Below are 16,742 nucleotides of genomic sequence, written 5' to 3' on the forward strand. Positions count from 1 at the left end.
TTTTCTCAAATAGTGTCAAGTTGACCCCAAAACAAAACAAAACAAAACAAAAAACAAACCAAAAACCAAACAACAAAAAAAACCCCAACAACAACAAAACAAACAAACAAAAAACAAAACCAGCCAGGCGGTGGTGGTGCATGTTTTTAATCCCAGCACCCGGGAGGCAGAGGCAGGTGGATCTTTGTGAGTTCAAGGCCAGCCTGGTCTACAGAGCGAGATCCAGGAAAGGCACCAAAACTACACAGAGAAACCCTGTCTCAAAACAAAACAAAACAAAACAAAACAAAAAAACAAAACAACAACAACAAAAAACCCCAAACCTAACCATCACAATGCCTTAGTGTAGAGAAAAGTCTTGTAGGAATTAGGCCTACAAGAATTTAAATAAATTGGGCAATAGACATTTAAGTACCAGATAATTGTAGAATTAACCAAATCAAACCAATGCATTTTCTTTGATAAATAACTAAGATTGATTGAGTTGTATTTAAAACAAAAATTTCCATTTAAATGAAAAATTTTATTGACTTAGGGTAGCCTTAACAGTATACTCTCTAAGAGGTCACCAGTGGCTGATGAAACACATGTTAAGGACATGTCATCAGGTGGCTGTTGGAACAAGACAATTAAGCTACCATGGTATCTATTTTTAGCAAATGCATTCTCTTTGTCTTAGACTCAACACACAATTTCTTAAGTGGGTTTTTTTTTGTTTTTTTGTTTTTGTTTTTTGTCATATTTGGGCCATCTCCTCTATCTGGGCCCTGTTAGGAGCCTTTACCTGATAAATCAACTGACTTGAGGCCTGAGGAATCTGGCATTTTGCCTAAAGCCCTTAAGTTATTACCAGGCACTGGGCTGTCATCCTAAAAACGCATGTTCTCAATAAAATTTACATAAATTTGAAAAAGTAATTTAAAACTTGAAACCTGAGTTCACATTTGCTAATGTGACCTATCATTTCCTCCCTTCCTAACCTACTTTACTTCCCTTCTCTTCCCTCCTCCCAGCATCTGGTTTTTTTCCTTATAAAAATATCCCTATTAAGCTTCTTTTTCAATATAGAGTTACTTGCTTTAACAAAAAGAGTGGGAATTTAAGTTGGACTTATAAAATGGATTAAAACACTGCGTTCCTCTGAGCAAGCAATTTCATTTTAAAAAACTTAACCTAAAAATTGGGGGGTTGGGGTTTCTACATGTTTATTTGCATCATTTCCACCCATCTCTCTCTTCCTTTCAACTCTTACCATTCCCCCAACTCTCTCTCAGATTCATGACTTCTTCCTTACTTTTTATTGTTACATATATACATCTGTACACACACACACAGTGTATATATACTCTCTCTCTCTTTCTCTTTCTCTCTCTCTCTCTCTCCCCCCCCCCATCTCTGTGTGTGTGTGTGTGTGTGTGTGTGTGTGTGTGTGTGTGTATGCTGAGTACATTTAATGTTTCTCATCTGTATACGTGTTTAAGACTGCTTGGCATTGGGTAACCTCTCAGAGGGTTAATCCCTGGAGAAGACTGAGTCTCCCTTTCTCAGTAGCTATTAATTGCCTATAGTTCTTCATCTAGGGGTGGGCCCTGTGAGATTTCCTCCATCTGCTTTGGCATGTCAACTGGTGTTGTTATTATGTGGGTCTTATTTAGGTGACCATAGTTTTGAGATTTTTATGGGAGCAGCTTCCCTATCATATATAGAAGATACTCACAGCTGTTATCTGGTCTTCTGGCTCGTACAGTCTCTCTGTTCTGTCTTCCATAATGTTCCTGTAGCCTTAAGTGTAGGGTTTGCATTGTAGATGCATCAGCTGTGGTTGGGAACCTCAAGGTCTGTTCTCTCTTGACCAGTGGTAGATTTCTGTAATCATCCCTATCTGCTACACCAAGGAAATGCCATAACAGGCTTCTCAGTCTTCTTTCAGAGATCAGGCCTCAATTTCAGTTTCCCGAGACTTGAGCAAGCAGTTTCTGGGAGGGCCATGAACAAAAGACACAGTCCTTGCAGTAGTTCCCTTTCTGCATGGACTCTGCTCAAGGTTCAGCCAGTTGTTTACTGTCTGGGAACCCTCACCAACTTAGTGCTACATGCATGGGCCATTGTGAATGTGCTAAGCCAGCCATCCCCCATGGCAGCTCAAGGACAAAGCCTGGGACTTGTCCAGGCCTGCCCAAAAATGATAACTGTAATCCCCAACCAGTAAATTCAAAGGTTATACACCCTCACCCAATCACATGATGCTAAGGCTTGAACCACCCTGCTTGTGTTTTTCCCCTTTATAAACTCCTTACCTGAGAGCTCAGGGCCGTCCTCCTCCATCCACTGTGTTGGATGTTGGACATGGACCAAGCTGGAGCTTGCTTGTTATCAATAAATCCCTGTGTGTTTTGCATTGGATCGGCTCTGTGGTGGTCTTGCTTGGGGGACACAGCCGCAACAGTTTCTTGTTTGTTTGTTTTGCTTTGTTTTTCCAAGAAAGAGTTTCTGTGTGTCACAGCCCTAGCTATCCTGGAACTCACTTTGTAGACCAAGCTGGCCTTGAACTCACAGAGATCAGCCTACATCTGCCTCCCCAGTTCTGGGATTAAAGGCATGTACTGCCACCGCTACCACCACCTGGCTCTTAAAGTAGTTTTAATCTGTGTTTCCTTGACAGCTAATAATTTTGATAATTTACAAATATTTATTAGCCATTTGCATTTCTTCTTTTGAGAACCCTGTTCAACTCCTGTCTTAGGGTTTCTATTGCTGTGAAGAGACAGCATGATCACAGCAACTCTTATCAAGAAAACACTTAATTGAGGCAGCTCACTTACAGTTTCAGAGGTTCAGTCCACTATCATCATAATGGGCAGCATGCAGGCAGATGAGGTGCTGGAGTAGTAGCTGAGAGTACTATATCTTGCAGGAAACAGGAAGTCAACAGAGACATTGAGTAGTATCTGAGCATAGGAAACCTCAAAATCCACTCCCACAGTGACACACTTCCTCCAACAAGGCCATACCTATTCCAACAAAGCCACAGTTCCTAATAGTCCCACTCCCTATGAGATTATGGGGGCCAATTACATATAAACCACCACATTCCATGACCTGGCCCCCATAAGTTTGAAACAATATCATAATGCAAAATGCATTTGGTCTAACTTCAAAAGTTCCCGTAGTCTCTCACAGTCTTAACAATGTTTAAAAGTCCAAAGTCTCTTCTGAGATTCATGCAATCTCTAAACTGTAATTCCCTATCAAATCAAAATAAAAAGGCAGATCATATATGTCCAACATATAATGGTACAGAATATACATTACCATTCCAAAATGCAGGAAGGGGGGCATAGTGAGGAAATACTAGACCAAAGCAAGACAGAAAACCAGCTAGGCAAACTCCAAATCCTGTATTTCCATGTCTACAAAACACTATTCAGATCTCCAACTCCTTTTAGCTTTAACTGCAGCACACTTCTTTCTCTGGCTGGTTCCACTTCTTGTTAGCAGCTCTACTCAGCAGGTATCCCATGATTCTGGCATCTCAAACATCTTAGGGTCTCCAAGACAATCCAGGCTTTAACTTCACAGCTTCATGCAGTGGCTTCTTTACTAGGCCTCCATTCAGGGACACCCCTGACACATGCCTGGCCTCAGCAGCTTTCTTCAGGCTCAGAGACAAGTTGCAAACTCTGTTTCTGCTATCCTTAACTCTAAAGCCAGAATCATGTGGCTGAAACTGCCAAGTTCTGCCATGTACTGGGGCTGGAACATGGGCCCCTTGTTCAGTTATACTTCCACCAGCTTTCTGTCCTTTACTATCTAAGCTTGGCTGTCCTGGAACTGGTTCTCTAGACCAGGCTAGCCTCAAACTCAGAGATTCACCAGCCTCTATCTTCCAAGTGCCAGGTATTAAAGGCATGCCCCACCACACTGGGCTCTAATTTTTTCTTTAGTTCCTTTTCACAAGTTGGAAACTTAGCTGGGTGGGATCTTGCCCTGAGGCCCCTAGTCCCTTTATTCCATTTCTTAATTCTCTAATTCTCTACTTGAACCCAGGACTTAGATCCATTCTACTTTCTAGTGTTCTTTTTCTCCTCAAAAATTTATATTTTGTAATTTACCTTTCTCAGCTTGCTCCTTTTCATTATGAACCTTCATCAGAGTTAACACTAATAACCACACAACAGAGTCTATACTAGTCTGTTTCACTTTAGCTTCAAGCAGACTCTTCAGATAAAGGCAAAAAAGCAGCTACTTTCTTCACCAAAATATCACAAGATCACTCTCTATGCCACAAACTAATATTCTCTGTGAGAGCCAAAGTTACATTTTAAGTTTTAATTATTAAAAGAGATCCTTGAAACAAAAGGTTGCCTCTGATCTGCAAGGCCTTGACCAATAACAGTTCTTGAAAATCTGGAGGCAATTGTTTATGCGAGATAACAAGTCACGTGTTTCACTTCCCTAAACAAGTTTGTTTGACCCATCTGCACTGGATATGCTTGACCACATGTAGGCAGGAGGTTCTTAGAAAATACGTCAGGATGTGTGCTTGCTCCTGATTAGGTGTAGGCTGGAAATATGTCAGGATGTCAGACTGCACCTGATGGGCCCAATGCAAACCATTACTCAGTGCCATCTTTGGAAACCTGGAGATGAACCTGGCCAGAGCCCATCCACCTGGCCAGTATTTAATGAAAGCTTGCTTCAAATTTGGTTTTAAATCATGGTAATGGTCTTATTCTTGACTCATGGGATTAATATTCTCCTCTGTAACCTCTTGATCCTCACAGTTCATCAAATCATTATCAGTACCACTGTCTTCCATGCTCCTACTAGTATGGCCCATTAAGCAGTGCTTGAAGTATTCCCCTGGTTTCATAACCCAAAGTACCAATACAAAAACATGGTCAGGCCTATCACAGCAATACTCCACTCCCTGGTACCAACTTCTGTCTTAGTGGTGCTGGAGTAGTAGCTGAGAGTCCTACAACTTGCAGCAACAGGAAGTTGACTGAGACAATGGGTGGTATCCTGAGCACAGGAAACCTCAAAGCCTGCCCCCACAGTAACACACTTCCTCCAGCAAAGCCACACCTCCTAATAATGACACTCCCTGTGAGATTTGGGGGCCACTTACACTAAAACTACCACAATTCCTTAGCCCAATTTTAGACCACACCCCCCACCCATCTTGTGGTTCTGGCATATTTGAATTGTCAGAAGCTTTGAATATCTGCAAGAGATCTGTACAAAATTCTGTTATCAACATCCTATCATAGGAGAGAAAAGAGCTCACAAGTCCACTCCTGCCCTCTGAGGGTTTATAGGCAGTTAGTGGTTGCTGAGTGTGTGTGTGTGTGTGTGTGTGTGTGTGTGTGTGTGTGTGTGTAATATTTTTGTCAGTGGGTAAGTTGCCCATGCTCTTGTAAGTAACCCCTCACTCATGTTCCTGAAAATAACCCTTATTACATTCATTGGGTAACACACGAAAGAACATGAAAGTGGAAGGAGGCTGCTTAGGAAGAGGAATGGGATCAGCTGATGGGGTGGACAAAGGAGGGCCATAGGTAGTGAATATGACAAAAGTACATCCGTGTATGAAAATGTCATAATGAAATCCATTACTGCATATAACTAATATATCCTAGCAAAAAACCTTAAAAAAAGAGAGGGACTAAGGATGTCATTATATATTTAAGTAAGTGGAAAACATGATTCAGTTAACTGATATTGCTATTTATATAGAATTTGTAAATCATATACTACATATTATTAAGTACATATGAATTTAAATAAACTGATAACAATACAGAAAAGCATTTTAATTTTTCACCCACAGTAGAAATATCTTTTATTTTAAGTGTTCACATTTTAGTTAGCCTATGCTTCATACCAACACTCAAAGCTTGGAATGGAATCTTTGGGAAGAACGGTGTGAAGCTCTGTGCTGACTGGGAAAGCAGGAGCCATCTTCCCTTCTTGGACTCTTTACCCTGTACTGCTCTCAAACTCCCCCATCCCTGCCCAATGAGGGGCTATAACAGAATTTTAGAAACTGGATATTTATGGAGAGGCCACTTACAGAAATTCAGACAGTCTAGAGAGAAGGGAGGCACAGTACTCTGACATGCTGCAAAGCTCAGTCTTCCCAATTAAAGACTCTGCAGTCCCACAGGCCTAACTAGCTGCATCTTACTCTTTCAGCTAAAACCTTTCAACTAGATGATATTCTCCCCCAATCTCATCACAGAACTTTGACACAGAAATGCTTGTATTTTGCATAAAGCTGTCTACAAGAAAATGTGTTAGGATATTTTTATGAAATGAGAGACACTGGCATTTTTTGCAGGTAAATTTTGTAAACTTTTACTTTGCTTTTTTCCTAATTTAAAATTTTTTTTTTAATGTATATCAATGTTTTGTCTGCACAAGTGGATTGCTACACATGCATGCCTGGTACCCACAGAAGCCAGAAGAGTCGAGTGGATCCCCTGGGGCTGAAGTTACAGGTGGTTGTGAGCTGTCACGTGGATGCTGGGAATCAGTCCCAGGTCCTCCAGAAGAGCAGCCAGTGTTCTAAACCACTGAGCCATCTCTCCAGCCTCCCTGATTTGCTTTTAAAAATATCAAGGGAAAAATATCTCAAGGGAAGACACTTGAATGTTCCTATACTTGAGTGTCAGGTTTATAGGTATTGGCATTTGCAGTAGAGGCCAGAGCAGTCCAAGAAATGACTGACTATTTTTCATTACACAAAGGTCAAAGTGCACGCAAGACTGGCAGCATCAGTGTACCCATTGTGCAGCTACTAATTTAAAGTATGTGTCTCTATTTCTCAGGAGCTCTTGATGAGTTCCTTGCTCCTTGATTTTTCCATTTTGTAGAACTATGATCAGATCCGCATTCTGTACTGTGGAGAGTCTGTGAGCCACCACTAGGCAGGTCCTCCCTCTCCGGGCTTTTTCAAGGGCATGCTGAACCACCTGGAAAAGAAAAGGACCAAGTGACTGTCAGCTTAGGGAAGATGTTCATAAGCATGCCTAAATTCAGTCATTAAGGAAATCTAATGATGTTCTTTGCTGTACTTGCTTATTCTCAGAGGAACTGCCCGACTTTGGTGGTTTGAAAGAAAATGGCCCCCAAAGGGAGTGGTACTATTAGGAAGTGTGGCCTTGTTGGAGCAGGTATGCTCTTTTTGGAGGAAGTATATCACTGTGGAGGTGGGCTTTCAGGTCTCATATATACTCAAGCCATGCCCAGTAAGACAGACTACTTCCTGTTGTCTTTGTGTCAAGATGTAAAGCTCTCAGCTTCTTCTTCAGCACCATGTTTGCCTGCATGCTGCCGTGTCCCACCATGATAACAATGGATTGAACCTCTGAACTGTAAGCCACCCAATTAAGTAGAGAAAAAGTACTCAGAGTAGGACTGGGTTGGGAGAGTATTTATGAAAATAAGTGTATTTGGAATGGTTATATAGGTAAGGAGATGGTCCCAAGCTCAAACTCAGAATTTCTATACCTGTGTCCCCTCATTTTGTTCTAACCATAGAAAAGTCTGGGAAAGCAGAATAAGCAGAATGTTCTCCCTATAGCAGTTCCTTACTTTAGACACAGACTGACTGCTTTGTTAGTTGGTTTAGCACCAACGTAGAAGAACAATCTAGAAATGGCCATCTCCCTGGGCTTTTCTTGACTGGACAGATATGTTCAAAATTGGAGTCATTTTGATATGAGAGGAACTAAAGGAGAAAGCCTTTCCATAACCCAGTTGCCTGACTTCAACCCTCTCTCCACCCCATCTGGGACTTCATTTCCCCAATCTGACCTTGGTCTTCATGACACTACCCACTCCTATTTGACACACAGAAAAGAAGGCATTACCTTCTCGCTCTCATTGTCAAGGGCTGAAGTGGCCTCATCCAACAGTAAAATTTTTGGCTTCCGGAGAAGAGCCCTTGCGATAGCCAGTCTTTGTTTCTGACCACCAGAAAGCTGCACTCCTCTTAGTCCAACTGGAGTGTTGTATTTCTGTTTCAGGAACAAAGAAAGCACTTTAGCAACCATGGGAGACAGACATCTAAACAATTCAGATTTCACTACTCTCGAAAAGGTGAGTCCCATCAAGTGTTGAAATCTATTCTAGGTCCGTTTTGTAAATAAATGTGAGCAGAGGAGCTATGTTATTTTATAGACCTGACCCCAAGGAGGAGACCTTTGCTGTTATGCTTCACTGAAGGAATTTCTTCTGACTTCCTTTCTAGACTCTCCCTCCCTTCCTTTCTTTGATTTCATTTTCCTTATTGAGATGGAGTCTCACATAACCCAGGCTGGCCTTGAACTCTTAATTAGCCAGTGATGACCTTGAACTTCTGAGCCTCCTTTTTCATCTCTTGAGTACTGGGATTACAAGCTTGTGCCAGCATGCCCCATTTATGTGGTGCTAGAGATTGAACCCAGGACATTGTGTGCCCTAGGCAAGCAGGTTACCCAGTGAGCTACAGCCCAAGCTTTGACAAAGGGAACCTCAGAATTAAAGCACAAGGGGGAAAAAATAATGAAGAAAAGTTCTTAGTCAACACAGATGAATTTATATTACCTGCCATTTTCGGTTCAAAACAATTCAAAATATTTAAAACTACCAGGCAAAGCATGAGGTTTCTCCCTTCATGCTAATCCTTTGTGAGCATGTTCCCAGATGGCAGCCCTCACTGGCTATGTGTTCTCTGCAAGTCAGAGAAGCTGGCATTTATGTCCCACCCATACCGAAGCTCTTATGATGACATTCTGCTCCTCTCAATGTTTCCATGATGTCCCTTGCCACTGCTATAGCACAAACTTCTGTCCTCAATAGGGGTCTTTCTGGTTCTTCTGGGTTTTTTTTTTTTTTGTTTTGTTTTTTGGTTGTTGTTTGTTTGTTGTTTTTTCTTTTTGAGCCAGTGCTGTGGATATGGCTCTGTACAAATAAAATGCTATTTGGCCAGTGGCTAGGCAGGAAGTATAGGCGGGACAAGAGAGAAGAAGATTCTGAGAAGTAGAAGCTTGGAGGGAGACACCGCCAGCCGCCGCCATGAAAAGCAACATGTAAAGACACCGGTAAGCCACAAGCCATGTGGCAAAGTATAGACTAACAGAAATGGGTTAATTTAAGATAGAAAAGGTAGATAACAAGCAGCCTGCCACGGTCATACAGTTTGTAAGCAATATAAGTTTTTGTGTGCTTTTTTGGTTGGGTCTGAGCGACTGTGGGACTGGCGGGTAAGAGAGATTTGTCCTGACTGGGCCAGGCAGGAAAACTCTAACTACAAGCCAGGGCCTCAAGGAAATCAATCTTAAACTTGCTGTGTAGTTGAGGCTGCTCTTGACCTCCTAATCTCCCTCCCTCTACCTCCCAATGCTAGGATTACACGTATACATGACCACATCCACAAGTCTCCTTTCCTTGGATTCCTGGAAAAGCAAATAGAAGCCTAGCTTTCTCGCTGCTCCCCTATCTCTTCTATTGTTAATTAATTAATTAAATGTGTGTGGTGTTGTGCTTGCATGAGTGTCTGTGAACCACATGTGTGCTGTGTCCTTGGAGGTCAGAGGGTTTATCATATTCCCTGGAACTAGAGTTACAGACAGCTGTGGGTACTGGGAACTGAGCCCAGACCCTCTGGAAGAACAGCTACGCTCTCAACTGCTGAGCCATCTCTCTAGCCCACTTTTATTCTTTAATACAGACTCTAACTGTCACCCAAGCGGGCTCGAGACTTGCAGGCCTCCAAAAGGTTACTCTCCACAGTTGTTTTTGTTCTTTAAAAGTGTCATCCTTAGGGATAGTATAATCTCAGCTCTTGGGAAGTAGAGGCAGAAGAATCGAGAGGCAAGCTTAGCATATGGTCAACATTTAAAGGCCTTATCTAAAACAACAAAAAAATCTTTAAAAATTCACTTACTGTGTGTGTGTGTGTGTGTGTGTGTGTTGGCACCCATGTATCATTATGTGCACACTGAGGTTAGAGGACAAGCGTAGGAGAGGCAGTTCTCCTTTTTTCACCTTGTGTGCTCTGGGGACAGAACTTGGATCCTTAGTGTTGATGGCAAGTGCCTTTACCTGCTAAGCTATCTCTTTATCCTAAAAAGCTAAATTTTTTTGATCATGTCATTTCTCTGTCTAAAAACATCTAGAAGCACACCTATCTATTAAGACAGTTCAAATGCTTTAGCTTGGGGTTTTTACATTTAGTACTGCTCTGTACTGGCCCCACTTCAGTTCTTTATTGTTTGACGTATGTGTAAGGATCTTAAGATCTCCCTTGTGTCTAAAGCTTCTTTTAGGTATCTATATTGCTTTGTGTCTTTATTTTATCTCTCCAGAATGGTTTTACCCTGCCCTGTCTGGAGAACTCCTATGCAGTCTTCAAAGTCCAGTTCAAAGGAATATCCTCTGTGTAGTTTTCTTGCCCTTTTCCACTTGGGACTCTGACCACTGCTTTGTGTTTTGCCTCAGTAGAAGGCTTAGTCTCTTCTTGCTTGTACAGTTTTGAGCTAATTCTGCTTTGTTTTTGTTTTTCGTTTGTTTGTTTGTTTGATTGATTGTTTTTGTCATTTTTGAAACAAGGTCCTTCTGAGTGCTGAGATTTAGGCACGCCCCAGCACACCCAGCTTACTTTCATTTTCATCTATCTTTCAAATCCATTTTCTCATCTTTTTTTCACATGGTATTTATGAATTTAGGCTTTTAAGAACTCATTCCCATGGGCTGGAGAGATGGCTAAGCAGTTAAGAGCACTGACTGTTCTTCCGAGGTCCTGAGTTCAATTCCCAGCACCCACATGGTGGCTCACAACCACATGTAATGACATCTGGTGCCCTCTTCTGGCCTGCAGGGACACATGCAGGCAGAATAATGCATACATAATAAATAAATAAATCTTAAAAAAAAAAAAAACAACAACAACAAAAACCTCATTCCCTAAACTCTCCTAATGGATCTCCTAACTGTCTCTTCCTCACTCCATGTCATCACTCACATTGCTGCTGGATGAGTAATACCCAATCTAAACATCATTCCTATCTGCAAACCTTCAGTAAGTCTTTAGCAACTATTACAGTTAAAATGTCTTGCTTGCTGCGATGGGTAGTTTTAATTATCCACTAATCTAGACATGATGTGGGGAAGGAGTCCCAGTGAGGGACTGTTTAGGTTAGGGTGGTTTGTGGGCCTGTGTATGGGGAATTATCTTGACTATTTTAACTGAGGTGGGAAGACAAACCCTCTGTGAGTAGCAGCATTCCCTAGGAAGGGGTCCAAGCTTGTGTGAGTAGAGAGGGGAGCTGAGCACAGGCATGTATGCATTCTGTTTTCTGCTCTTGACCGTAGATGTAAAGCGATGGCTTCTTCAGATTGCTGCTCCTTTGACCTCCCCGAGGTGATGGACTGTAACCAGGAGTTGAGAGCCAAATAAATCCTTTCTACCTGAAGTAGCTTTCCTCAGGGTATTTTATAAAAGCTCCAGGAATGGAATCTAAGCCTGGCTATTTCAGTGTTTCGTCATTCCTTCCCACACTCATTAAAGACTACACGTGTGTGTATTCCTCTCCAACCACCTATCACTCTGCATCCATTCTTACTTAGAACTTTTTTTTGAGACACTCTTGGTAAGACCCCAGGGTGGCCTCAGACATGCAGTCCTTCTTTTCACCCTCCTGAGTCCTGGGATTACAGGTGTGATACATTTTTAGTCACACCGGACACCACTTCTGTGAGCACATCAGTAGTCTCTGTTGCCATGCCTTCACTCACATCATATCCATGAGCCCACAACAAAGAAGGCTCTTTGTGTGTGTTAGTGATTTCTGTATGCATAGGACAGCATTTGGTTTGTCTGAGTCATCTTCCACAAGTAATACTCAAAGAGCAAGGCTGATTGGCTGTGTGTTGAGGCAATGAAATAAATTCATAACTGTTTGTGTGTGGATGAGGAGATGAAGTGAAGATTTTGAGCTATCAGGATATGACAGATAGGTTAATCTATAAATTTGAAATAAAGGTAAAAATAAGTCCTCAGAGACTGGCAGGGTGGCAATCAGGAAATTTGCTAGAGAAATAAGATTGGCAAAATCTAGATGTGTGGGAAGAGTCTTCTGTATGTTTCTTATATTGAGGATTCTGGAAAAAAAACTGGCTTTGTCTTTCAGAGTTTTACATTGATACTGTAGTCTTATATTTGGACAGATGTTGAGATCCATTTGTTTGCTTTAGAAAAAATCTATTCTTGGCCTGGTGTGGTGGCAGGTATCTTTAATCCCTGCACTTTTGAGGCAGAGGCAGGTGGATCTTTATTAGAGGCCAGTGTGGTCTATATGGTTAGTTCCAGGTCAGCTAGAACCACATAGTGAGATACTGCCTTTAAAAAACAAACAAACCCGAGACTGGAAGTGGTGGCACACGCCTTTAATCCCAGCACTTGGGATCTCTGTGAGTTCAAGACCAGCCTGGTCTACAGAGTGAGATCCAGGACAACCAGGGCTACACCAGAGAAACCCTGTCTCAACACACACACACACACACACACACACACACACACACACACACACACACAATCTATATGAAGAAAATTCAGTAAATCACAAGGTTCACTTTTATTTCCCCCCAAATACTTAGTTCAGAGTGACACCATGTCTTTTAAATTCATACCTTCACCCAAGGCAGAGTACAAGTTCATTAAGACATAACGTGTGAAAGTCCAGTGCATTATATATGAATGGCTATCAGGGTGCCAAAAAAACCCATAAAAAATCAGGTTTGCTTTTTACATCTAACCTTGTATGAGACTATTTCAAATTCAGTATTTGGCAGCTCTGTAGCTCAAGGTTTCAGCTGCTTTCTTACCCCGGGGAGCCCTTCAATGAAAGAATGGATGTTGGCTGCATCTGCGACTTCTTTGATCTCCTCTAAGGGCACCGTGCGGCTGTTATCACCATAGGCGATGTTCTCAGCGATGCTACAGTTGAAGAGCACAGGCTCTTGGGAGACGATGGCTGTCTGGGAACGCAGCCACTGCACGTTCAGCTCCTTTACATCAACACCATCAAGCAGCTGCAAGAGCAGAGTGGAGACTAGTTTTTAAGATCCAACAACTGTGTCATATTACGCTTCATGGTATTCACACATAAACAAATCATAACAAGAAACCTAGGAATTCAAGCTATTTTTTGAAGTATATGTTGCCAAAGGAAGGTTCATAAATCACCTGCTGGACAGGAGCTCCCAGCTTACAGCTCAATGAAGGCTGATTCCAAACATACACTTCTAGAAATAACCACAGGGATTGTAGTATACCCAGTACTCTGTCTGGAAGTCACATAGAAAATGATCAACCTCCCCTCGAGTGTAACAATACTCCATTACTGATGCCCAATGAAAGAGCTGGCACATATTGATGAATGAGTCTACCTGTAGAGATGGGCACTTTGCTCTGAGCCATAGGTATTCATTCACACAGCTGTGTGATGAACATGCTTGCTATGTGCCCAGGACTCTAGGTGCTGGGGAAGTAATACAATGCAAAACTCCCCCCTCACCATAACAGTTCATATTCCAGCTGACAGGCATTAAAGTACACCAACAACTCAGAAAGGGAAGCTGACATGAAGACAGGGTAACAGAATGGAGAGGAACTGAGGCAGAGGATGTCTAGGATGGCCGTGGGAAGGGACTTTGAGACTAAGCCATAAATGATGAGACACAGACAGCACTTGAGATGTAATGAGTAGGTGGGGGAACAGCAAGAAAAAAGGCACACAGAAGTTGGGGAGATGGATGTTCAGCACACGGTGAGAGGAGTGAGGAGAGGAAGTTTGGGGAAGGAGGTAGGAGCCAGACAGTGAGGGAGCCATCCTCCAGTAGTTTCAAGCAGGGAAAGTGTATATGCTACCTGAAAATAGATAGGTATCAGCCAGTTCAAGGGAGCTTTATGAGCAGCTCTAGTTTCCGAATGTTTGCTGAGAAGCTATAATGGAAAGAGACTGCAAATTGTAGGAGAGTAGGGTTAACATGACAGCCTCTAACTTTTAGGGAACTATGTTCTATGAAGGAATGGGCAAGATGCAAGCTTTGTGTGTATGAGAAGGGGAGGAGGGAGAGGAGAGAGAGTGGTGGGGGAGGGCAATAGGAACCAGAACATGAGGCATATAAGGTATAATGGATATGAGCAAGGTAAGGAACGTAGGCCTTGGATTCAAAGGAGGAAGAGATTGTTTCTTTTCAATGGAGACTAATTTGAAAGAAGCCTTAGCCTTGCAAAAGGTCTTGACAGCTGAGGGTGTGGAAGGCCAGTGAGATCAGCCAAGGGGTGGAGACCATTATCTGTCTTAAACCAGAAGGGATAGGGAGCAGTGATACGATGTGAAGAAAAACAAACTTGCCCCGACGCCCATATTCCAAAATAATCCCACAGCTTCTAAGGTAAAAATCACAGCTGTCAGGAAAGCTCAAGATCCCTTGGGCATTGTACTTAATTTTGAAGTTCTTCCGCTGGTTTTGCTATGGGCCTGCTGTTTTCTGAGGCAAGAGCAGGACAGAAAGTTTTTGTTTTTTTAGGTTTTGTGTTTGCTCTACTGGGTAACCTAGGCTTACCTGCACATTTAAGGGTTTATTACTAACCCCCAGCTTGTATGTTCTAAGTCCATCTTACCACTTGTCCTTTCGTAGGGTCGTAAAATCTTTGTAGCAGTTGAATACACGTGCTTTTCCCACAGCCACTGCTTCCAACAAAGGCTACAGTCTTCCCTTTCTCGATGCTCAGGGACAGGCCACGAAGAACAGGAACTTCCGGGCGACATGGATAGAAGAAAGAGACTTCTCGAAATTCTAAATTCCCTTCACAGGTGTCCTGTGAAAGGAAGAGGGCAGTGTTTACCCAGGACTTAGGAAGGGTGTACCCATGGCCATGCCCTGGGTGAGCGCTCTCTATAACTTGTGCATGTTTCTACACCATTTCGGTTTCAAGTCCTTGTCTCTAGAGAGCTGCTGACTGACAGCTGGACCCCATCAGCATTTGTGCTTTTATGTGTGTGGTTCTTGCTGCCTTCAGTGATGGACTATGTTCCCACAAGCACGAGATTCCTTCAGCTTGGGACCACAGCCTGCCCTGCTGACTAGCTGACCATCGTCTCTAAATCAGCTTTTTTTCTTTTTTAAATTTAGTGTAAGCTTTAAAAATCCTTTACTGCTTAACTCAGAAATGCCTGGGTCTTATAAACTATGCATAAGTTTTATTTTGAGAACTGGACTATGTTTTATAGTTAATATACACTGTGCTTTGAACTCTGATCTATCTTCATTTTTAGTTGATCATTATTCAGCAGTAATACTTAGATGAAAGCTTAGTTTTCTCTGTGTTTTTCAATCTCTTCAGTCAATGGTGATTTTTATGTAAACTAATACTTTTCTATGCTAATGATATTCTTTAAAAGCTTTCGAGGACTGTAACTAAATGGTGATTGTTTTATTTTTAGTTATCTTTGGCTCAAGTTTTGAAGTTGTTTTTAACTTCATGTTAAACCTACCCCCTCCTGTGTGTGTGTGTGTGTGTGTGTGTGTGTGTTTCTGGAGGTCAAGGCCAAATCTTCATACATACTGAGCACATGTTCTACCACCGAATAACACCCTCCAACTACATTGAAGGATTTTTGGTTTTTGTGATGAAGGTAGACGCAGACTAAGGTTGGACTTTCAGACAAATCCCTTAACCTTCGTCAGGTTTAATAGACATGTGAAGTATTTTGAACCTAGGAGAAAAAGCACAAAGGATGTTTGATAGGGGTGGGGGGAGGTAGGGGTGGAACTCTGTGGAGGATCATTTGCTTAGCATTCAAGAAGCCCTGGGTTAGATCCCCAGTACTGTGCATGCTGGGTTCAGTGGCACACATCTGTGACCCTAGCATTTGGAAGGTGAGTGTGGAAGGATCAAAGTTCTAAGATCACCTTTGGCTACATAATGTGAGGCCAGTCTGCATGACAGATGTGAGATCCTGTCTCAAACACAAGCAAACAAATATACACAAAACATGTTTGATGTTGGGTGATGGTGGTGCACACCTTTAATCCCAGCACTCAGGAGGCAGAGGCAGACAGAGCTCTGTGAGTTTGAGGCCAGCCTGGTCTACAGAGCAAACTCCAGGACAGCCAGGGCTACACAGAGAAACCTTGTCTTAAACAAAACAAACAAGCAAATAAAAAATTTCTTTGATGATACTACTCTGTTGTCAACAGCATGAAGCCGTAAGACATGGTTAAAGTTTCTAGCGGCAGAATAAAATATCTACCATGATGTACACCAGATCTAAGAGGGGAGTAGCAGTCTTTTTTTTTTTTCATTTTGTATTTTGCCTCTACAAATATATACCATTTGCCCCAGTGTTAAAGCACCACAGAAAATGGAGAGAGCAATTAATTCTGCACATGGTCTGGTGCCTTTGGGAAGTCACAGAGAGATGTGTTAGAAAACCCCTAAGTCTTAACACATTTTAAAGTTTATTCTTATTATTTTTAATTGCAATGTGGAAAACTTTAATCCTATATAAATGTGGAGAAAAACGTAATAGACAGCTATGTGCCTGTCAACTTGCTTTAGTATATGTCAGTACATGGAATTTAATTGTCCAGATTTCAGTTTTTAAAAGCAGAAGTGATAATCTGAAATATTTTATATTAGATAAAATACTGAATAACTTTGTAGTCTTTATATGAAATATTTG

The 16,742-nt window shown here is 42.0% G+C and overlaps 1 protein-coding gene across 1 annotated transcript in view; it reads right to left on the reverse strand.

Annotated features, from left to right (window-relative positions):
- The window catches only part of Abcb5 (ATP binding cassette subfamily B member 5), a 125,727-nt gene that overhangs the window by 12,406 nt on the left and 96,579 nt on the right, over positions 1-16,742 (reverse strand). The window contains exons 25-28 of the mRNA XM_036205663.1: positions 14,678-14,875; positions 12,874-13,080; positions 7,878-8,024; positions 6,789-6,977 (exon numbers count right to left, since the gene is read on the reverse strand). Coding sequence (XP_036061556.1) covers positions 6,789-6,977; positions 7,878-8,024; positions 12,874-13,080; positions 14,678-14,875 — 741 coding nt within the window. The remainder of the gene's footprint in view (positions 1-6,788; positions 6,978-7,877; positions 8,025-12,873; positions 13,081-14,677; positions 14,876-16,742) is intronic.

This window comes from Onychomys torridus, chromosome 14, assembly GCF_903995425.1.
Source record: "Onychomys torridus chromosome 14, mOncTor1.1, whole genome shotgun sequence".
Taxonomy (NCBI): Eukaryota; Metazoa; Chordata; class Mammalia; order Rodentia; family Cricetidae; genus Onychomys; species Onychomys torridus.